General features: G+C 46.0%; 1 protein-coding gene across 1 annotated transcript in view; it reads right to left on the reverse strand.

Moving 5' to 3' along the window:
* Positions 1-480: 480 nt before the first annotated feature.
* COLGALT2 (collagen beta(1-O)galactosyltransferase 2) overlaps positions 481-23,058 on the reverse strand; it is a 57,708-nt gene continuing 35,130 nt past the window's right edge. The window contains exons 2-12 of the mRNA XM_026062785.1: positions 18,890-19,000; positions 17,194-17,311; positions 16,275-16,409; positions 12,167-12,371; positions 7,336-7,455; positions 6,767-6,843; positions 4,869-4,975; positions 3,650-3,782; positions 1,965-2,092; positions 1,228-1,434; positions 481-757 (exon numbers count right to left, since the gene is read on the reverse strand). Of these exons, the coding sequence (XP_025918570.1) occupies positions 481-757; positions 1,228-1,434; positions 1,965-2,092; positions 3,650-3,782; positions 4,869-4,975; positions 6,767-6,843; positions 7,336-7,455; positions 12,167-12,371; positions 16,275-16,409; positions 17,194-17,311; positions 18,890-18,903 (1,521 nt within the window). The 5' untranslated portion in view covers positions 18,904-19,000. The remainder of the gene's footprint in view (positions 758-1,227; positions 1,435-1,964; positions 2,093-3,649; positions 3,783-4,868; positions 4,976-6,766; positions 6,844-7,335; positions 7,456-12,166; positions 12,372-16,274; positions 16,410-17,193; positions 17,312-18,889; positions 19,001-23,058) is intronic.

The following is a 23,058-nucleotide window of genomic DNA, read 5'->3' on the forward strand; positions in this document are numbered from 1 at the left end:
CCAAACACTTGCCTGCAGTTTCTCTCAGTAAACGGGATTATAAGACCCTACAAATCTACAATGAGTAACGGTTACACAGCAGCTCACTGACAGCTATCCAGAAAGGTATCAATACTTGTACACCTCAGAGTTCCTCTATATATTAATCTTTATAAATACAGTATTCTACACAAGGAACTGTAGAAAGACGTCACTCGGGTTTTTCTGTTTTGTTTTTTTTAAACAAAAACTTGCAAGAGCTTTTGTTCAGATCGCTCCCCTTTTTTCTGCCAGACTGGAACACTTGTTCTTCCTCCTTCACCTCTCCCCAGTCCTGGAAAAGCACCTGGTTAGTTGCAACACAAACGGGTCCAACCACCCTGCTTTGCCTTTCAAGTAGCGGGAAGGAGACCACATGAACAACTCTACAAGCTTCTAGGGTGAAAAGCTAAAGTGTGAGGCAGGTTCAGCTGTTGACAGAGTCCCAAGGGAAGTGGGCAGTCATAGTTCATCCCTGGAGGACGGTGCATTGAGAGATGACTGGGGAGGCAGGGCATCCTTGTTCTGGGCATCGCTGTGGATCTTGCCCTGCTGCCGGGATTTCCACGAGTGTGTTCTGTCCCAGTCAGTTGACACAGTCTCATTATCCCAGATTGTAGAGGTCTCTGTGTCACTGAGGTAGCCTGGCTGCCCTGTGTAGTGGGTGGGATAAACAAGCAAGGGTTCTGCTGAAAAGGCTTTCAAGTCTCTGGACTCGTAGTACTCCATGTACTTCGCTCTAAAGAGAGGAGAAAAACCGTCAGTAACAGAGTGACTGCGCATCTGTGCCACCGGTTTTGCTCTGGGTTATGAGCCAGTCCATTGAGAAAATACAGGTAGGTTGAGATGTGACCTAAGTGAGGAGGTGGCTCTAAAGCAGATCTGACCCTATACAACCATAACCATGTGCCTTACAACCATACAACCATACGCAACCTACACAACCATAGCCTCTGTTATCCAGAAATAGCCAAGTGTCTCAAAATCAGCTCACAAGCCCTGTATCAGGTAGGCAGGACAACCCCTCAGCAGTAGGCCTGTCACCTCACTTGACCTGTATCAGGAGCTCTGCTGCAGACAACCAAGGAGCAGCTCTGTTTCCCCCTCCAGCTGGGCTACGGAAGTGAGACACACCAACATCATCTGATTGAAGATCATTCAGCAAGACCTAGCTTGTGCCAACCTGAGCAACGAAGGCATTCTACTTACACAGGGTGCTTGTTGTACATGACTGGCAGAAATTCATCTACAGGCAGCATCTTGCTGAAAGGCTCAGCTCCAATGAGTTTCTGAGCCCCTTGAAAAGAGATCGCATACCCCAGGGTCCAGTAGGAGTAATCAGCTTCCACCAGGTTCATGACATTGGGAACYGCTTTCTCAGGTTGCTGCACCTGCATCCTTTTCCGGCCAATGTAGCTGAAAGGGTGAAAAGACCATGGAAATTGGAACCAAAGCGAATCTGCAGTGATTAGGACCACAAAACAGTTTTGACCAGAGGAAGGGCAAAGGGTGCAATCCAAGAAGTAATCCATGACCCAGCTCACGGATTTCTGTCCTGCACCACTCTGAGACACCCATGTCTTAACTCTGTGGGTGGTGTACAGCTGCGAAATACTTCATAAGGGAGCTAAGATGCCACGGCCCAAACCTCAGCACTGGGCTGTGTCAGTTCCTCGGTCACAGCAGCATCTCTGGACACTATCAAAATCAAGCAAAGCTGCCCACAAAGGCTCTCCTCCCAAATCCAGTGGGTACCACTTACAGCTTGGTCATTCCAGTGTCAAAGGCAGATTTGTMCCGAGAGGTCAAGCCCACCGAGACGTCTCTGCCACCTTTCCTTGCACTCCAACACTAACCCTGCATCTCTATCCTGACACAATAAGTACTGTTGAACTCCCCTGCAGGCCCAGGAGTTCCCAGGTGGCTAAGGGGCCACAGTTACTTACATAAGCTCCCAGTCTAGCTGGGCTTGCTCAATGTCATCCATCAGCTTCATGAGCTTCCTTTTAAACTGGTGTTCAAAGCGAACATCGTCCTCAATAACAAGTGTCTTCTCCAGTTCTCTATTCACCACCTGAAACAAGAGTGTTCAAAAGTGATAACAGTGGCCCACCTGGGCCACTCTCTGCACCCAGAAACTGCTGGGGCAGCGAGGCATTCAACACAATGCCATCTACTGTGGACCATCCATAACTAGGTGGGCAGAGAATCAACCTCTGGGGAACTTCTTGTCTGGTAACTGCAGCTGATCTTTTGTGATCCACTGACCACRAAGCACATGGACTCCCTTTGCCAGCCTGTAGCGTAGCCTGCAGGTCACCCTGATCTGGCGCTGCCTTCTGAACCACACAGATAGTGCAGCAGGAGAATCACTCCCCAATTCACATCTCAGCTGGGACAGACTGCAAGAGCCAGTGAGAACAGACATGAAAATACCCTGAGGGTTGAGCATCCGCAATACGGTGTCGTGTCACCTAGAGAAGCCCTCCACCTGATGTTGCACCATCTAGAACCCATGAGCTGCCATTCAGCATGACCACTGCAGCCACCTCCTCCAAGGAGCGTGCAGCAGCCTTTGATACCAAGGCTGCTACCCAGAAAAGCCTCTTTGTTGGAAGAAAGTGTGTCCCTGGAGTCTGGGAAGGAGGACAAGCCATTGTATCTGAAGTCTGGCCCTGACTACTTAAAGAATGTACATGCACAACACACCCTGCATACAAGTTCCCATGTTAGCACCTGACTTTTGGTGCTTAAAAATTTCAAGCCCAAAAGCCTAGTCTGACTTCTCATGACTGAAGTCACTCCTGCTGGCTTTGGGCTGTTTGTATTAATGCCCTGCTCTGCTGAGAGGTGCTAAAACTAAAACCTCCACAGGGAGAGGCTGTCTCCTTACACATCTATACAGGGTGGCTTCAATCCTCACTGTCACATCTAGGCAACCACTGCCACTACCCAGTCTTCTTTTAGTACCAAGTCTTACTCCTTGCCTACACCACACCTCGCTTGAAACAGCCCCTCCTGTTGACGTAGGGCTGTACAACTCCACCATCTCTGACCAGCACAGCCCAGATCCTCTCAAGTATCACTCTCCAGCGGTGACCAGGGACACACAGAAACTATGGATTTTGACCACCCAACCAAGATCTCTTAGCTCAAGTAATGGTGGCCCCTGCTCTTAACAAGAATATTTACAATATGCCAACTTTAAAAAGCTGATCAGTAGAGTCACTGGAACTTGCATCATCATAGATGTAGATGCCGGGGGGGGGAGGGGGGAGAGATCAGGAGTCTGTAACACCATTTGTTCTTCAAAACCTTCCTGCCTTTTTTCTAAGCAAACTTGTCCTAAGCAGGCTATCAGATGGTTTGCAATAAAAGCAGTCATAAGATATTTTGATGAGATCATTCAAAGCTGTTTTCAAATGAAAAGCAAAGAAAAAGCTGAACACTGTGTTCAAGAAAAAACCTATGTGTGGATCCCCTACAAACTGAGGAAAACAGTTATATAAAACACTTTTGAAAACCTGTATTGTATTTGATGCTCTGCCCTAAGACTGACTGTATACCTGTTTGATGCATTTGCCCACAGCACCCTCTTTCAGGAACCCCTGAGCACCCACAAACTCCTTACCTCCTTCCAGATGTAATAGTGACTAAGGAAGCAGCCGATCTCTCCCCTGGTTAGTGGCCTGGAGGAATATGGGTCCCGGTAACCAGGAAGCATATCAATGCTGAGAGCTTTGAGCTGACTYGTGTTCAGTGCTCTGAGAAACAGAGAATAACTCTCACCATTAAAAAAGAAAAGGCAAATTTCAAGTCAGACACAGAAGCAAAAAGGGAAATGCTGCTGACTTTCAGAGAAAAGACACATCTCAAGAAATTCTTGCACTTGTTTTGCTCAAAAACCTGGAGAAAATTTAATTTCTTGATCTACATTTCTAAATCAAGCTGAACACTGGAGATGACTGAGGATTAACACCTACAGAAGGCTGCAGCCTTCCAGCATCATTCACCTCCATGCACGCTTAACACCACCAAGATGTTCACCCCAGTGACACGGTGTCACCCGTGCTTTCTGTCACTTGAGATTCTGACTGCTTTGGAACAACTAGCGTTGAAGCAGAAATCACATCAGTCACTACCACTGCTGCTTGCAGACTGTTTCTAATACACTGCATTAGAGAAACCTACAAGGCAGAGCACGACATGAACACAGACAAATCATATCTTTAACTCTGCTAACAACTTCTTGTGGGACCATCAGCTGGTCAGCTGCTTGGCCTAAAACTTTTTTCTAAGAGGTCTTGATGGGTACCCAAGTTCTACAGACCATCAGATGGTATTTGGGTTTCTAACTCCCTCAGGCCTCTTTGCAACTCCCAGGCCTAAATTTTTGTGCCTTGATTTCTCATTATAGAAGAGTCTTAACACACCTCAGAGCAGGGTATGCTTGAGAAGGGGCTGTATCAGGATTAACACTGTAAATCAACAGCATTATAGCACTTGGATGGAAGATCTTGCCAGGAGATAATTGTTCTCAAATGCTTTCACTGCTGACCCCTTTTAACTGTGTGCAAGTGTTACTGTTCACGGAAATCGGTATGATTTTAACCAGACTTTCGTCTTAACCTGAACTGCAATGCCCATGGATCTCTCACAATTTCAAAAGTAGAAAAAAATGGAACAAAACTGCCCCAAACAGAGCATTACATGGGAAAATAAAAGCGATATTCACCTTTCCCCTCAGCCCACCTTTCCCCACCAGAAACTAGGTCAGGGTGTCCTAGGAAACGGTGCAGCTAAGCACAACCTGCTCTTTGGAAATATTAGCAATCCCAGCTGAAACTCACTTTCCATCCACAGCCTCCACTATCTTGACTGCAATCTCCTGTTCATAGAGTGTCCGCAGCATCCGATCCCGCCTGTCTTTCCGCCGCTTCAAGTTGATCATGAAAATCTGGGTTGAAGAAAAAGATATCAGCCTTCTGATCTGGGAGGGAGGGAGAAAAAGGAGTCTTGATCCATTCTTCTCCAGCAGCCCCATAAGAAGTGCAGATTTTATTAAAATATCAGGTGTGTTTTCATTCCAGATTGCTTAGAATTTGTCAAAAAAATTGGGATTGGTTTTGAGTTGAAAGGTTGCAGGCTTATTCTCGGTCTAACAACTCTATTTTATGGATGCTCATGGGGGAAAGTTGCTCTTCAAGGATGGAGAAAGCTGAGAGGGAACCAGTTACAGCTGAGTCCACATTTTCCAAAGATTTAGGAAGTTTTGACTTTTACCAAACAGGGTAAATGGCCATCTCCATCTCCGGTCCCAGAGGGGCACTGACCAGCACCTGTCTCTTCACAGGGCTGCAACTGCCTGTTATTTAGGATTATCAGTGGGGCCATCATCTAACTATAAGGACACAGTAAAGAGAATTTTTGTAATTACTGCAGGCGCTGAAAATCTACTGCTACCCCTGCCAGAGTAAAAGGCCTAGTACAGAGCCAAGGCCTGGAACAGACAGGTTTGGGCAGGGCTCAGTCCAGCCTTGAGAAGACAGACTCCTTGGCTGGAGGGCAGAGGAATGAAGCTCTCAGTTGCAGGTAAAGCGCAGAGGGTCAGGGATCTGCTTTCAGTCCCAGAAAGACAAGTGCAGCCTTGTAACCCGTGGAGCAAAACCTCATCCCAGTAAGAAGTGGATAAAATTCCAGCTCAATACAAATGCAAAAATAATAAATTGGATAAATAAAGTGCAGCCACAAAGGACAACATGGAAAAAACCCACACYAGCTGTGTTCTAAACACGGACACCCATAGCCAAAACAGGTTCAGACTTTACTATACAAGCCATATAACAGATACAGCAGAATATGCCAAAAAAACAAAGTTCCCTAGTCACCAAAATTCCCTCAGTCATTGTGCCACGGCCACCCTGGCAGCTGCACACACAGGGGTTTCTGGCTGTGAGCAAAACATTAAAGCACAGCACATCCCGCTCCAATCTTCTCCTCTCAATGCCTGCTCTCCACAACATAAGGCAGAATTTGAGAGAGGAATTTCTTCAGTGTCTTGGAGCACTACCAGTGTCAACAACCATCTTCCTAGTTCATTTTCACTTAAAGCCATAACAGAAAAACATGGCAACCAAACAGGAGGAGGGGAGAGCTGCCACAGCAAGGAGACAGCACACATGGACACAGGCAGCTTGGGCTAGAGCTCAGCTCAGGTCCTGGCTACCCCAGCTGCCCCTGGCTCTCCAGTGGCTGTCTCGGCTCTTGTTGCAGAACAGAAGGACTGCAAAGTTGCCCTATAGAGTCAGATTTAGGGGAAACAGCACAAGTTAAACAATCTCAGCTCTGCCATCCCCTCCAGGCTGGATTAAACCATCCGCACCACCAACAGACAAAAAAACCAAAGTTTTGCTGGACACTGCCCTTGCACACAAACCAACACTTCTAATCAGAGCTCTTGCACCAGGAAAGAGTGCTAAGCACTCACAGACTTGACTGGCCTCATGTCCCAGAAGCAAATGCCTGAGGGGAAAGAGTGTGCCCTGAGCCCTTCCCCTCCCACTCCCCTGAGCTCAGCAGAAGTTCTCCCCAAATAAAGACGGCTATTTTCTCCCTGCAAAAAGTTCCAGTCCAAATGATGCATGGTTGGGAAACAGCTAACTACATGAAAAGATACTATACTATACTGCAGGGGGAACCCAGGTCCTCTAAGTGATGGAAGACAATAACAGCAAAAGCAGTTTCTTACTTCATCAAATCCCATCTTGTCAGGGTGCTTCGGGGGAACAGAGACATACTGAGAGGGTTCAATGGGAGGACGATCAACTGAAAGAGATGAGAGATCCCAAGCATCACCTTCACGAACACATCTTGCATTACAGTAACACATCCATTCATGTTTTCATCACTGGGCCTGAAGTGACAGGGAGCTGGGATGTGATGTCAGTGCAGTAGTGGAGGTACCAGAAAGCATCAACACAGCGAAGCAGAAGCCAGCAGCCATACGCACAAGAGAGACCTCATGATAAAGACAAGGTTCTGCAGCATCCTTTACACACTACAGATGCTTTTTTGAATTTGATTTGGAGAAGTTGAGGGGCTTTCTGAATGGGGTTGATCTGTTCTTGACGTGATTACACCCCTAGGGAGAAAAGTGGTGGAAAATAAAAAACCTGCATATCAAAACAGTACGACACCAGTCAGATCAGGTTATAAACTATCCCGGACTCCCACGGGGAACAGGCTGTGCTGCCGGCAGAAGAGAGCTCTACAAACATTAGTAAGGGGGTTCCACTGCAGCAGGGCACAGCGACTTACTCATGGCCTCAATTAGTGTGTGCACAAAGTTCTCAGTCTCTTCTTGCAGGGTCTGGTGCGATTTCAGAGGCATGGGAAGGAAACCATAGTGTTCACGGTTGCAGATGAACATCTGAATTCCTGGGGATCAAGTAAAAACAGAAGTGAGGTCTCTTAGCAGGAGGTTTTACTGCTTTGCTGTTACACAGTCACAATCAAACTTGTACCAGGACCTCACTCCCAGGAGGTACTGCTTCATAAGCAAGCACTTCAGAAACGTCACAGTGCCATTTTCTATTTTATCTGGCTGGCAGCACCTGGCCTCTCCTATGAAACCAGTTTCTACTTGCTCCCTAACAGCAGGTATTTTCTAACTGCAATCGTTTTTTTCCTAGGAAAGGCACATCTCTTAGTCCAGAGAAAGGTCTTTTTCAGCCTTTGCTTTCCACCTTCTGAAATCTCACGCTATAAAAACAATCCTACAGCAAAGGGCAGAACTAGCCTTTACCAAAAGCAGCATCTGGCACACACAGTAGGACTGGTGCAGATAACTAGAGAACCACAGAAATCCCCAACCCCCAAAATCCCACCTGCACTGCTCAGACCTGGCACCTCACCTGACATGATCCCCCCACAAATCCAGAGCCAAAAGTAGGGAATGATCCTTACAGGTTTTCTCTGAGTGAGCCAGCCTCAAGCAATGAAACAGCTGGCACAGGAGCAAAAAGGGCTTCCATCTGCAGCTGTGCTGAAGGAGAGACAGCAGCGATCCTGTGGCCTGGAGCCTCTCTCCCCGCACAGACCCAGGGCTCAGCAACAGCCTCCAAACCAGAGGGTGGAGGGAAATGGGACCCAAAGGTGGGAGAAACATGCAGGTTTCAGAGCTCAGGGAGAAGGGTGCAGGCATTTCCGCTCATGAGTGGGCAGCACTCTCCCTCACAACACAGGAAGGCTGCATTTGTTATGAACCTGCAAGGGGTGAAGCGGTTCAGGTGAAAGGGAAGCAGTCCTACCAGATACCCTGTTCCTCTGCAGGAAGAGGAGGCCCGGACTGGGTCCTGTATGCTGGACAAAGAGGGGTGCAGACATCTATCAGAACAGGCAACCTCAGAGAGGAAGAAATTCAAACAAACCCAGTGCGGCTAGAGGTGATGGAGGCTTTTGTCCAAGCCCTGCCAGGGCTTCTCTGTCACCTGAGGATAAATATGGAATGACTCTACCACGTTGGAAGAGCCAAGTCTGATCGCCTGTTTTCAACAGCACATGGTTGGCCAAACGTGGACCCAGGCAGTTCAGCTCTCCTGGGATCATGCAGGAGGTTGTCGCAAAGCCCAGGGCATCAATATAGCTACAAGCTCTGTTACTAGCCTAGCAAGGGATACACTCCAACTTTTACAGTCAAGCATCTTCCTGCTTCTATTCACTTAGGCTGGAAAATAAAGACAAGATATTTTCACCTGTGTTAGCAAAGAGTTTTGAGGAACATGTATGATAACCACTTCGGAAGTGCTATGTCTACTACCAGATGGGGTCCTTTCCTCTCCAGGACTAGTTTTTACAGTGTCCTGGAGATAAGAGGAAAATCCTAGAGAGATACCAGCAATGAGAAAAGCTGCTTTCAGGTAGAAGTGATAACATGACTTCCTTCTGCTCAAAGGCTTTTGCAAACTGTTTGCTCAAGGAGCTGAATCTGAAGGCTCAAAAGAGAAGAGTGCAATGGCATGAGGAGAAAACACAAAGCCTCTTCTCGGAGCAGGTCCCTGTGCCAGGGGGAGGCCAGCTCACTGCTCAGGTCATTCATTGGGGACATCCCAGCAACCTGTGGTCAGCAACTGCTGGACTGGCCAAGAGTTTGCTTTTGTTATCAGCGAAAACAGGATCAGCACTGGACCTGGTGTCACATCACGTAACAGGCTCAGAAACTACTTCCAGGGAAGCCAAGGGAGAAAAGTTGTTTTCATTGAGCTCTGGTAAGGTCCTTGGTTCATTAGCCACAATCTGAAAGCTACTAGAACCCATAAAAYTCACAGTGCCAATTAAAAAACAAAAACAAACAAAACCAAACAACTCCAAAACCTGGAAGGTTTTTTTGTTCGTTTGTTTGTTTTAAAGAAACAAGCTCAACCACCTCCCTCCTCTCAGAAAATAAATGAAAAGCAGACACTACCTGGCGTGTCAGTGCTTTCATGCATTAGTTCCCCTAATCCCTGGTATTTTTAGCAGGGCAGAATTGTCTGTGTTAATGACCCTGTTGTTTCTGCCATTTTAAGTTCTGCAAGTAAATTGTTGGCTACACTACTTGCCAAACCACATTCAGCTGTCAGCAGTAATTAAGGTAAATGACAGAATAAAAAATACTACCTGCTGACATTAATGGATTTGGCACTGATCTAATCAACTAATCTTATCTGGCTCACTGATCTCTCTTATCTTCCGCTGGCTTAAACACACTTAATCTGTGCAGATTCATGCCAATACTTCTGTTCCTTCTGGAATAAAAGCTACCTTAAAATGGTAAAGTTTTGTGGGGAAAGGGATTCGCTCTCCAGCTCGCAGTTTTTACAATAAAAACAACTACTGCCAGAAGAAGGGACAGAAAAACTATAGATATTTGTATTATTACCAGTCTTTGTAAGGTCAGGATTGACAACCATATACCAGAACCCCACAGCCACACTTAGGTAACATAAATGTCTCCCACATTCCCATGATTGGAGCTTCCTGCTGGCTGGCTCTAGGTCTTCAGTCTCAGGTCAATAGGAAGCTCAGGAGCTGAATGCTACCTTGCAAGCGCAAGGGGCTTGTACACCTTCCTCTGCTCTCAGCTGTGCCTCTAACACCTTCTCAGGGAGACGGAAGGAAGACAAGGAGAAAGCTCACTTCAGTATCTAGGCCCTTTACTCAACAAAACGCATCGAGTTTCACTCAAAGTCAGTACTCCCACTAAGGGAGCGTCTGTGTCCTCCGAGCAGCTGCRGGACAGTCTCTCTGGAGCATCCTCTAACAGTTGGTTCAAGCAGCAGGATTCACTGTTGAAGACTGATGGTTTGATCTGAGACGGTAAGTGTGGTATTTGGCCTGGACAAAAGCCAACACTATTGTGACTTCAGGGAAGTAAGTGAAATTACTCTAAAGAGAAGTTTACCTCTAAATCCAACCATTTTTCACATTTCTGAACTTGTATGTCATCCTTTTATCCAGAGTGACAAAACCAAGCCCAGGACACAAGTCAGCAAACTGAGACCAATGGGCTGGACTGCTGAAACAAAGCTGTTCATGCCATGGGTCAGCATCAGGGAAAGCTAGAATGCTAGGATACAAGGAAAAAAAGATGGATTCGAATCCCTGAAATATTTCTTAAGCAGCTGGAGTTAATGCAATGCAGCTACAGCACTTGTTGGGTGCTATGTTTCTGGGAGAGCTGTCAGAAGGAACAAGCATGGCAGATGGAGTTGAAGGAACTTGCTGTGCTATCCAAACTTCCACCTCTGTTCTCGTCTGGAGCCAACATACCAACGTCCTGACTCTGAAAGTCACTCAGACCCTAAAGGCCTTGCAAGTTCATATCTCACCTCCTCTACCTTCCTCTGCCTCCTGGGGGCTATAATTTCAGCTCTTGCTGCCTCTCCTCTGACTATGATTTGCCTTTCTCACTTTATGTCCCCTCACCCTGTTTTAGTTGAGTTTTAAAAAGACCTGCTTAGTCTGCCAAGGCAACACTGTCTTTTGCAGTGTTGCCAGGAGCTTTAAACCAGAAAGATCACTAAAAGCAAAGCTGCAAACAGCTGGTGGCTGCTGTGTTGGTCTGGAAACGGGAAAGGCAGTCTGCTCAGCCTGTCTCTTCTCCAGAAGCGACTGCCAGTGACGAGCTACACCATTTTGCCTCAGTTTCTCTCCACCTGTCTGTCCCCCTTCCTTCCCACCTTAACTTTGCCTCTTTTGCAAAATGAAGATGGATAGCATGAGCTGTACATCACTCACAGGACCCACAAACAAYCTTTCCAGACAAGGAAAGAAGACACCGAGTTTGTGACTTAGCCCCAAAAGACCCTGACTTCCATATTTCAGATCTAACTGAAATCCTCCCACCACACAGCAGTGATCCTACTATCAGCCAGAGCAGTACACATTTCCCCTCTGCTGTGCCCCAAGSGTCATGCTTGACCAGCTCTCCAAAAGCACACATGATGCAATGTCAAGTATGCAGCGATTTTACCCCTCACGCACCAGCTCTAATGCACCCTGGCCTCGCAGAGACTTCCTCTCAGCACAGCCCGTCCAGCCTGACTTCACATCATTCATCTGAAAGTTACACTGATTTTGCTTGCAAAAAAAAAAACTTGCAGACATTTTTTGCTGAGATACCGTGACCAAGGCCTCATCAGTGCTATGTAAGCAACTTGTTTTTTGTTCTCCATGAGGGCTACCACACCTGAAAAGAGTTTCTTGCCCTTCCCCACCTCTTAATGGAGTCTCCTGGAAGCGGCAATTTTAGATGCATTCCCTACAGTCTTCAGAATGCCTTTCAATCTCACAGCGTTCACCTGCGCTCACAATTTTCTTGTCTAGGTACAAATTAAGGGTGGATGAACAGAACCAGATATTTTCTCTCTGAAACACTGCCCCCATCCCAAGAATAGTCCCCAAGTCCTTTAAAGCTAGCTGCAATTCAAAACTACATGGCCAATCGTTTGCTTGCTGCTGGTTATCCCTGATGGGACTAGAAAAAGGAAAGGGAACAGCGTATAAACTCAGGGCTGAAGTCCACATGTGGCCTTTGACCTGTGAACTCGAAATGAAGATCTGCATGTCTCTGTTGGTGAATCCTCCCTGGGGAAGGCAACGGACATACCTGCTTGGCGACTGGAGAAGGCAAAGACAATGATATCATCAAAGCTCCAGGTGTAGTCCTGGTGGGGTGGGTAGAACATCAGTTTGGTGGAGGCCTCTTTCCTCAGGTCAATGAGGAATGTGGAATGAACCATCGGGACAGCAAAACAGCCTGTCCTCTTCCATTCCCGAATCAGGGGATAATCCAGGGTCCTTTTGTAATAGCCCTGCAAACACAATGGGGGGTCGCTTGTTACAAGAGATTTCTGTTCCACAGGTTTTCCCTAGCAAAAGCTCTTGTCCTCAGCCCTCCAGAGCAAAGAGGGGTCAGTGCCCAGTTCTCAGATTTTGAAGTGTTTGGAAAGGACTGAAGCAAGTGCTTAGAAAAAAATCACTGTCCCAGAAGTTACAGCTTGACCCTCTGTCTTTTTAGCAGCCCTTAGAAACCCAAATCTTTCCTCTGCAAAAATCCCTTGCAATAAAGCTTCAAACCTGGGACTAATTTCTCCTGACTCATGAAAAACCTTTCTCTGCACACAGACTCTCAGGTCTGATGCTGGAAGGCGCTGAGCACAAGTGACATCCGCCATGTTCAACAGGCACGACGGACACAGTGTCTCACAGAATAGGACCTGTAAATTAAGGCTGACCATCATTTTAGAAAGCATTTGCTTCACTGCAGTGAAGGCAACATGCCAGCCTTCATCAACAGTGTGAGAGTTGCTGCTTCCTTCACCCCAGGGACTAGCTGGAAGTTTCGTCCCATGGGCAGGCAGCTTTAATACCCACTCCTGAGCTCTCCCCACAGAGTGTGTCTGAGGGAGGCACTTCAGTCAGCTTATTTCACTGTAACCACAGGCTTTTTAGCCTCCCAGCACCGTGGGTGCATCACCCACGTTGTGCTGCTCACAGCTGGTTTTGCAGGTGCAATGCATCTAAAGTTATCCATTTGGGAAATAAAGACACTGAATTACTCCAGATATGAAGTCCTAATGCACCAATTAGACACCTGAACACGGCTGACGGTTGAATCCAGAGCAAATTCTGGTCTTTACAGAAATGATGAGTCACTAAAATAAGTTAAAATAATAAATTATACATTTCCCATGAGTATCCTAGCAACAATAGCTGAGCTAATCTCTGCAGAACCACTTTTGCTTGGTTCTCTTCAAGTGTGGTGCATGCAAACATACAGCGCATCTGTCTGTGCATCTGCTGATCCTCCCTCTCGCCTTCAAATACCTTCTGAACATACTGTGAGGACTAGATGTCTCAAACACAGCCAGTCTGACTTTAATGAAAAGAAGCGAGCAGACAGACATCATATTAGGTTTCCAACTGACAGAAGGGTTAAGACATTCAACCTTTAATAAACATCCAAGAATGCCCAAAGGTGAACGATGCTGGAAACTTGACTTTCCTCCTCCAGCCGCTCACTACTGGAGTTTTGGGCTTTTTGCTGTACATAATCATGTGTAATCAGGAAAGATGCCAACTTGTCAACACTGCTGCCATGCTTTGCTAAGGTTAGCTTCGTGACATCTAAATGTCAAGCTGTCTGGAGCTGGGTTTGGCTTGTTGTTGCTCAGCACCGGAGACTTTGTTTCAGGGCATGCTCCAGCTGTTATTCCCTCCCCAAACCCCCAGGGAGAGCAAGGCTGGAAGCAGCTTGAAACTGTGAGAGTGAGAGCATGGAAAGAAGCTCCAGCAACTAAAAGAAAAGAAAAAATAAAAACAAAGCAGGAACTTTTTTTTTTTTCGTTTGARCAGCCCCAAAAGTCTGCAAGATGCATTTGCTCCTAGTTTTTTTTTTTTCCTTTACTCAGCTAATATTGGTAATGATGGAAACCTATTACTGGAGAAGTTAATCCTAGGGGCCAGGGCTGAGGCTGGTGCACACAGGCAGAGATCCACCACAGTCTGTGGAGCAATCCTGATTTATATCAGTGGAGAACCTGGCTGTTTCAGTATTTAACCTTAAAAACACAAAGAAAAATGCCTTCACTATGAAGTTTATGTCTCCATTCTAAAACAAAAACTGAAACAAGCAAACAATCCTCACCCACCACTACCACCTTTTCTTTTCTATATATTTAACTCCCAAGAGTTTGGAAAGTTCTAGATATTTTCCTGCTATTTTTACTCAGGTAATTAGTCTGAGCTAAGGAACTTCATGCCACAAGATGGTGTGGGTGCCAAAAAAGAGCCCAAATAGTGGTTTCTATGAAAGAAAACTTCACTTAGAGCTTTAAACATAAAGATCTACCTCAAGAAGTTCCAGAGAAGGAGATTGCTGGATGATGGAAAAATATTTTGGGGAAGTATCATTCGCTTACGTTTGCTGTGTTTTTCTACTATTCCCTATGCATCTGCTAGAAATCACTGCTATCAGACAGACCTTTGGCCTGACTCGGTACAGTTGTTACATTTTTACTCCACCTGCAGTCCTACTTATGCCCTTCGCAATACTGAGGAGAGTGACATTTTAAAGCAGGTAAATAGAAGAAGGGAGGAGCAGAGTTTGCTCCTTGTTTCACTCCCGGATTAATTACAAAATGAACAATTAGTAATGTGGTTAGGTCTCTGGAATACAGCTTGAGTGTAGGGAAGGGCAGAACTGTTGAACCACTCTAAAGCACTCATATGTGCACGCCCCAGGGAAGCTCATAGCTGTATGTGCAGCTCAGGCTTAAACACATTTGCGTACGCAGTAGAGCATGCTTGTCTTTAAGAAGAAGGAAAGACAACAATCTGGGAAGGAAGGAAAATGGAGATCCTGAAGCTTTCTAAGGCAAACGTGGGCAGCAAAGGGTGAATTTCCAAGAGAATAAAACACTCTTGCTATCCTAGGAGATGTATAGTTTAGGATCTTGCCTCCCAAAGGACAACAAAATATATGATGGCAGCAGATCGAAGAACAGATCAAAAAATTACTGATCTCTTACTGAGGTTTACCTGTGGGCTGGGAGAAAAAAGCATTATCTAGAGTCCCTGTCCCAGCTAGAAGGTCTTGGAAAGGTCATCTAGGGCTTAGTCAATGACATTTCAAAGAAAAACAGTGAAAAAAGGCAAAAAATGACTTGTGGAAAAAGACATGCCAATCTATATAACTGATTCTCATATTAAAATCCTTTTATAGACAAGATGATGTAGATTAGCTTGTAAAGTGATAGCTCAGCATCACTCTGGCTCTAAAAATAATGCTGTTTCTACTATGCACAACATTTTCGTAGCTTATACTTCCCATGGTATTGGGGTTTGAAAAGACAATATGCAATTCTACTTTCTAAGCTCAGCTCTTCTGTCCTTTACACCAGTACCCTTCACACAAGTACCCCAGCACACACACATGCTCTTCCAGGCAAAGGGTGTTACCCCACTACAATAAACCTGGTTTGTGTGTGGAGACCTGCACAAGGAAAAGCAAATTCTTCACAGATTAGAGTCAGTATACAAGAAAGTCAGTCTAAAAATATGTACCAGGCGCTTTAACCCCATTCAGATTACACAAGCATATGGAACCACCTCAAATAAATACTGATGTGACTGTGGGCATATTGGTATTTTCTTAAGTATTTAGTGGGATTGTATCATTTTTCAGGACTTCTGGTTAGGAACAGCATCACTCAAGCAAGCTCAGCTTCCTCCAGATTCAGGTTTTTCAAGTGAAGAATCTTAGATGAGGAAGCAAATTTCAGTAACGTGCCTGCAAACCCAATGCAGAACATGTACAGCTTTGCTCATACCTAGAACCATACCATTAGAACACAAAGCCTGAAAAACAAACATTCACAGACAGCACTTTTCTCTTGTCCCTTATTCCCAGATTCCCTAAAAACATATGGTTCTTTCCCAAACATGCTTGCACAAGATGCGGGATCCCGCTTCTGAGGGAGGCACAAGCTTAGGCAAGTGCGTGACACCACTATCATTGCTACGTGATACTACCTCTGCATGCCTCAGAAGCAGAGCAGCTTCGTTTCAGAAAAGGGAGCAGACCACACTACAAAAGCAGCTGGGAGAGACCACAAAACAGAACACACGTCCACCACTTCACAGACGCAGGCAAGAAGGCCTTTGAAAACATACAGCTCGTGCAGCTGCCCAGCACCGTTCACAAGGTCACTTGCCTGGGGGGTGATGCCACACCAGAAGTTAGAATAGAGAGAGCGAGACTCAAGCATCGGTGCTACCAACGTTTTGTTTTCTGCTATCATCAGGTTCAGGGTTTGTGGGTTGGTCAGTAAATTATCTGCATCAATGAACTAGAGAAGGAAGAGGGAAAGAGAAAAAGAAATTCGTCATTAGACAAAAYAATACGCTTTCTTGGGAACAAGGTGGCCAGAGACATGAGATGTTGGCAAAACCCACTGAGCTGGGGGTTTTGTTATCACAGGGCAAATGCCTCTTACAGGTAAACCCAGGAGTGGCAGCCCCAGCAGCACAGCTGTAAGACTGGAAAAGATGCAGAGCTTCCCTCTGACTCCACAGAATGTTACTCCAAAACTGGGGCAAGGGAGTTGTAAGGGAAAATTACGTTGCCCAAAATTTAGGACAGGTTCATTCTGGGAAGACAATTAAGAGGAGCTATTAAAAAAACAGGCCTCACAGCCCCATCTTGTTCAGAAGCTGAGAACACCACCATTAACTGCTGCTGTAGTGACCAAAGGCACACATCTTCCCACATCTGCTGAATACTTCCCTCAAGTTTTATCAATAACAGGTTGGGTTTCAGTCTGTGGGACTCTTTGCAGGGCACTTACCCACCACCAGGACTATATTCAGTCCTGACAAACACAGATCCCAAGCCTGAGCCCCAAACTCTAAGGAGAAAGCCTGTGGAGAAACTCAGGGACTTACCCACAGCTCCAAGAAGAATCTCGCTCATCAGACCAAGAAATGGCACAAGGCCATTGCAGCTCACTGCAAACAGAGTGCTTTTTCTATAGATGGAGAGGAAACAGCCCCAGTACCAGAGTGACTACCTAAGAAGCTTTTGCCTGGGGAGAGTTAATAAATCAAACCTTGATTTATTTCCCTCAAACCTACCAAGACATAGTCTGACCACTTCTCTTGTGCAGCACGAAGGGCAGCCTGTCGGAGTTTCATGACATGGGTAAATCGGGTGCTTGGCCAATGTTTTGGTCCAATTTCTTCTGGGTAAGACCTAGCAAAGAAAAAAAAGGAACCAGTGACTACACCCATGTCTGGTTCCTATTAATGTAGTCAAAAAGAGTCATCATGTTCCCTTGCTGCCCTCAGGGCAAAAGCAAAACAGAGTTAGAGTCACCTCAGGCAACCCAGGAGAGCAAAAAATGAAAGGCAGGTTCTGAGAGAAACAGATTCCAACCTTCGTGCTGGCATATGTACACAGGGCACTGATGTACACAGGGCACTGGAGAAGAAGCAACACAGCAGCATTTCCTGCCAAGTGGCCACATGCAAAATAGCACTAAAAAAACAGCAGCTTCTTCTGCAGCAGGCCAGGCCCCCACAAGACGTAAGCAGGGGTTACCCCACTGGAATGAACTGAAGCTGATTTACCTCATCTGACCCGCCGTCTTCTGGTAGGCTTTAAGTTTAGGATTACAAATAAGGCTTCTTTAAGCCCAGCAGAATCAACACAGCTGGGGATGTGAAGAATGAACAGCAGTTTGGATTCCCTCAGGATTTGGGCATTATTAATAACTGTTAAGATATCCTGATATCAGCTTTTAAATCTACAAAACACCCAACACCCAACCCCAGGGGCCCAATCACGTGAGCAAAGTTACATGCATATCACTGTTTTCAGAATCAAGTCTAAAAGCAAAATTTTCATAACAAGAGATGGAAGAAAATTTAGGGACAGATCCTTACATGAGATAAACGTTCAGGGCTTTGAAACAGTGCCAGCATAAGTCAGCAAAGGAGCTAAAAATTTCAAAAACTTTTTACAAAAAGTAAAAAAGCCAAGTTCAACAACATTAAGAAAACAGAATTCCAATGGAAGGATTTAAAAAACAATTCAGTTAAGCAAGCATTTCCTGTCGGTTTGCAGCACAAATACCCCACCACTGCACTAAGGACCTTGAAAGTGCAAGCAAGCCCAAACAAAGGGGAAACTGATATACTTTTCCCTGATCAGAGAAACAGAAAACAGAACAAAAGAAGGAACAGCTGATCTTAAATAGCAATGATGATTAAAAAAAACAGCAAACACCATTCTTCCACTTTGAAATTCTGCACATAAATAGGAGTCATCCTTCATTCCTTAACAGAGGATTCTCTTTAAATCTAACAGCATGTTTCAAAGTAATGATCCTGCAAGTCATGCAAGGGCATAAGGCTATGCTGAATTAAATCTGGTTCTCTGGCTCAGAACTTATTGAATATTTGATGCCAGGGACATAGTTTTCATATAAACTATGGGAACGGGCTATGATTCTCTGCTCCCTTGCAAATAAAGAATGACAATTTTTATCCCCTGAAGCTTTTGATGTGATCTGTTTACTATGCAAACAGAGCAGCTGCAGATGCTAAACAAATGAATGGAAACTTTCTGCTCTGAAGTTCTGCGCGAGTTGTTTCATGGAAGTCAGAGACCCTTCTACATGCTCTACCAGAGTCCTAATGGGACAGACCCTGCAAAAACTGTGTTTTAATGGTTGGACGTTTAATACATGCCCTGGTTTGAAACCAGAAAACCTAGAAAGTTTGACATACACTCCTAATAGCTTCAGTCTGCCCCCACTGCAGTACTCACTGGGGGTCCTCCATCGGCCTCCACTCCACATAGTGATAGAGGTTCTGCACGTTCTTCAGCCACTCTCTAAGGATTGCTGTGGTGTTATCAACATTGTGGTCAGTGGCTGCCCTGGAAAAATGAGAGCACAAAGAACCCTATTAACACAAGATTTAGATGCAAGGAGCAAGCATGAGATGAACACATTAACTCCCTCAGGGTTTGCCCATTTGCCCTCACCTACAAGACCTCTGATGGTACTGGAGAAGTTGTGTTCCTGACTTTCTTTGCCTTTTTCCAGCTGGTAAATGACTCAAACAGGCAGAACCTGTTTCTTGGAAGCACATCCAACTTCTGGCAGAACTCAGTGCAACTCCACAGATATGCAAGTCCTTGTTCAGGTGTCCAGCAGAGCCCCACTACTTCACAAAGACAAACTACTCCCTGAGCTTAGGCAACGCTGCACACCACTCCCTGCTTTAGCAACCTGATCCTGCCACATAGGAATCATGGCAGCTTTGTCATGGACCTGAAGCGGACACGAGACTGAATCCTGCTCTTGATGCTCTCATGGTAAATTCTCCTTGCTGACTCTCAGAATCGCATCCCTTCAAATATGATCAGTTCATCCTGTAGAAAGAATGGGATGGAGCATCACATGGGATGAGCAGCCCAGGGTAAGTTAGCCACAAAGGCTGTATATCTAGAAGCATGAGGAGTTTGTTCTGTTTGATGTTCTGTTCTACAAGTCCACTGCTAGTGCTGCACAGCCCGCCTCCGAGCGCTCATACCATACCCTATGGCCTGGGAATCACACATGCCAGGATGGGGGGCTCCACAGCGACACTGAAAGGAGCCCCCGCTAACGCACAGCTAGCGGGAGGGCAGGAACACTGCACTGGCAGCTCGCTCTACAGCATGGATAATTATAGCCAGGGTCTAGGGAGCCGCTCACCTCCAATTTGCAACCTGCAATTAGCGTGGACCCTCACAACTGCTCTCTGTATGGGCTAGTCAAGCGCAGAGGCRGCAGGGGAAGGCAGGAATGCATAACATGTGCCAGGACTGGTGCCTCCTTCACACCCCTGCTTTAGCCAGCAAGCCCGAAACTCAGAGGGAGGCAACTTGCTTTCTTGCTGTTTCTTGACACAAAGGCTACTGAGGAGCCATGTGCAGATGCTGTATTCTACTAAAACAGCCAACACTTAGGCTCAGACCTTGGGGAAGAAGAAAGCTACCCACTTCAGCTATAGTCTCTGCCATGATCCCAGGCAGCAGCATCTCAAGAGCGTTTTTTTCTAGGAGTTGGGCAGTAGAGTTTTGCAAACTCACACACAATGCATAGACACATGTCTCTGGCAGTAGTCGTGTGGAAAATGCTCCCGAAGGGGCCACAAGCTCATCTCTGCCTGGGAGCCTCAGACGTACAGGTTATAGAGCAAGCAAACTGAGTCACTTCCCAGCTGCTCCTTTCCAGCCTCCAGTTCCCTGGGACTAGGTGTTTGCACACTAAAGACCTGGCAGCTCATAAGGTCATGGCAAATCCCATGGCAAATGCCCTTGATCTAAAGGGCTGCTCATTTCTCCTGCCAGGAAGGCAGGGTACTGAGACCCGTGGGGACAGCCCCATCATGGGACACAGCCTGTGTAACCACCCCTCAGCAAGTTCCAGTGAGAACTTATACTCCCTTTATTAAATATCACCAGGAGGCCTGGCAGAAACACAGTAAGGACTGTGTGAAATGCGAATMCACTTAACATATCCCAAAAGGAAGGGTGCCCCCATTCACTGTGGCTTTCTTCACTGCTGCCCTCCAGCTCCAAAGACCCAAAGGCACTTCCCACAGCTCAAGCTATTTCAGAAAAAAAAACCTCAGCCCCAAATCATTATATGCTCCTACAATTCAGAATTAGCGCATGAATGAACCCCTTCCAGTTCCTGCAACTGGAAGGTATCAATCCCATGGGGTTTAACCTGCTTTAAATCAAAAGAGAACCGAGAAATCAGATTTTAAGTTTATTTATAATTAGAAGAATGGGATCACTTAAGGACAGGATATTTATTTGTGAAACATTTCTGTTTATTAAAATAAAAAATGAAAAAGTGACCATTTAGCAAGTGAATGGAGGTTGTCTTCTTGCAGCTAGTAACTGCTCTGTTGCTGACTTGGTATAACAGACTGTACCAAGTCAAGTTTGCTCCATGCATTTTATGGATTTCAGATCATCCACCCAAATCCCTGTTTCAGGGCACTTGCGTGGGCCTTCCACAGCTAGGTCTATAGGCCATTTCAGTAGTCATGGTCTCCTTTCTTCCTACACCTGGGCTGCACAGTCAATGAGCGACAACCTTAAAGTTCTTAAAATATCACAGAGAGTTGTGAAAGTGGCTCCGTGTTTCTGGTCATCACTGGAGCTGCATGTTCTTGTTATACAACATACAGGGGGACCGCACTGCAATTAGGCATCACACAAACCAAGCACAGATGACAGTATCCACCATCGGAGTCCATCTTACCATACTGCTTGCCTGGGCCAGGCTAGTCTTGAGAATACTGCAGCCTCCAAAGTAAGCACGCAACTCCCACAGAGCTAGGACAGGCACATGCCCACTTCCCTTGGCAAATCCCGTCCCGATGCTTCTACTTCACAGGAGATCGATGGCGGGATGTGTCAGGGTTTGCTACAGTCTGGGGAGGGAGAGGGGAAGCCTCAGCTCTGTTGTCAAGTTAGGCCCAGTGTTATGCTAGCTCCTCCCTTACCTCAGGCAGGAGATTTTTCTCCACTCAGCTTTGCGCRCACGTGCACACACACGTGCGCACACACATGCGCCCAAATTGTATTAGCAAGGGAGCTATCTGCAGGGAAGAAGAGCAGGAGAACCCCTGAGTTCACGATTGAAAGGTAGTTTCATTGACAAAGAAAGCAAAAAATCTCGGGTCACGCAGCCTCAGAGAAAATGATTAACAAGACAGAGCTGTTTCCCAGTGACTCAGAGTTTTGCTTCACCGAGCCCAAAACATTGACTAGCAGAAGAAACCTTAAGGTTGAAGGACAGTGGGTGACATTTATACCACAGGTCCGCCCTCAAAAGCTAGCTCCCCTCAATAGCTAGCCTTTCATTACTTCCCCAGGCAAGGCAAGGTGACTGAAGCATGCTGTGGCCTCCAATTCCTGTGGGGCCAGATGACCCAGATCCATGAAATTTTGCTGCACAGGCCCGCCAGCATCCTGAGAGAGGGGCACAGCACACTGAAAGCTCTAACCAAGGTTGCTACTAAGTGGTCTTGCCCTGCATTAGGGGCTGCCTAGGGAGGGCCTTTCCTAACACATGTAAGCTGCATGAAGAGCAGTTTATGCTAAACATAGCAGGGGTTCAACATCCTGTTCCTCATAGAGTGGTGCTCCCTCAAAAAGCCTCATCCCAAAAGACCCTGACAGCTAACAGCCTCCAGACAGAAGTGAGACACATGAATAGGAACCTGGATAAATCTCCAAATCTACCCCTGAGGAAGCTGCTAGAAGAAAAATGGCATTTTGCTGCCCAAGCTGCAACAGTATTGTCATGTAGTAGGTAAATTCACACCCCCATGGAATTTTATGAAGACATTGATGAGACAAAGCTCTGGCATAAATAAAGGGCTGCTGTCTCCAGGACTATCCACTCAGCGGCATTTCCAAGCCCAAATTTCTCAAAGGCAATAAAGTTCGTCATGCCTTGGATGAAATCTGCCCTATGACTAGCAATTTGGCAAAAAAAAAAATTCCAGCTAAGTTTCAACAATCAAGCCATTCTCAAAAGCAATTATCACTCTTAGTTTCAAAACAATTCACTTTTAACCACATCAGAGGAAATCAATGCTTGCTCCTATTGTAATATCTGAACCATTGCAGTCCATTTATTCCCCCAGGAAAAAGTAGCAACTATGATGCTTGTAATACCACTGTATGGAAAAACAGGCTAGTACTGTCATTTTAAGTGACTACCACTGCTAAGGAAAACAGGCAAATGAAAATATGAGTTGAGTTCCTACTGGCAGCAACAGCTCCTCAAGCCATGAGAGGCACACCAGGATATTCCACTATAAACCACGTTTCTCTCTCATGGACAATCTGTAGGATTTGAAGAGGCTGAGTATTACAGTTAAAACTTCAGTGCTAACTCAGACAGTTGGACCAACAGGACCCTG

This window comes from Apteryx rowi, unplaced genomic scaffold (assembly GCF_003343035.1).
Source record: "Apteryx rowi isolate R43461 unplaced genomic scaffold, aptRow1 scaffold_100, whole genome shotgun sequence".
Lineage (NCBI taxonomy): Eukaryota > Metazoa > Chordata > Aves > Apterygiformes > Apterygidae > Apteryx > Apteryx rowi.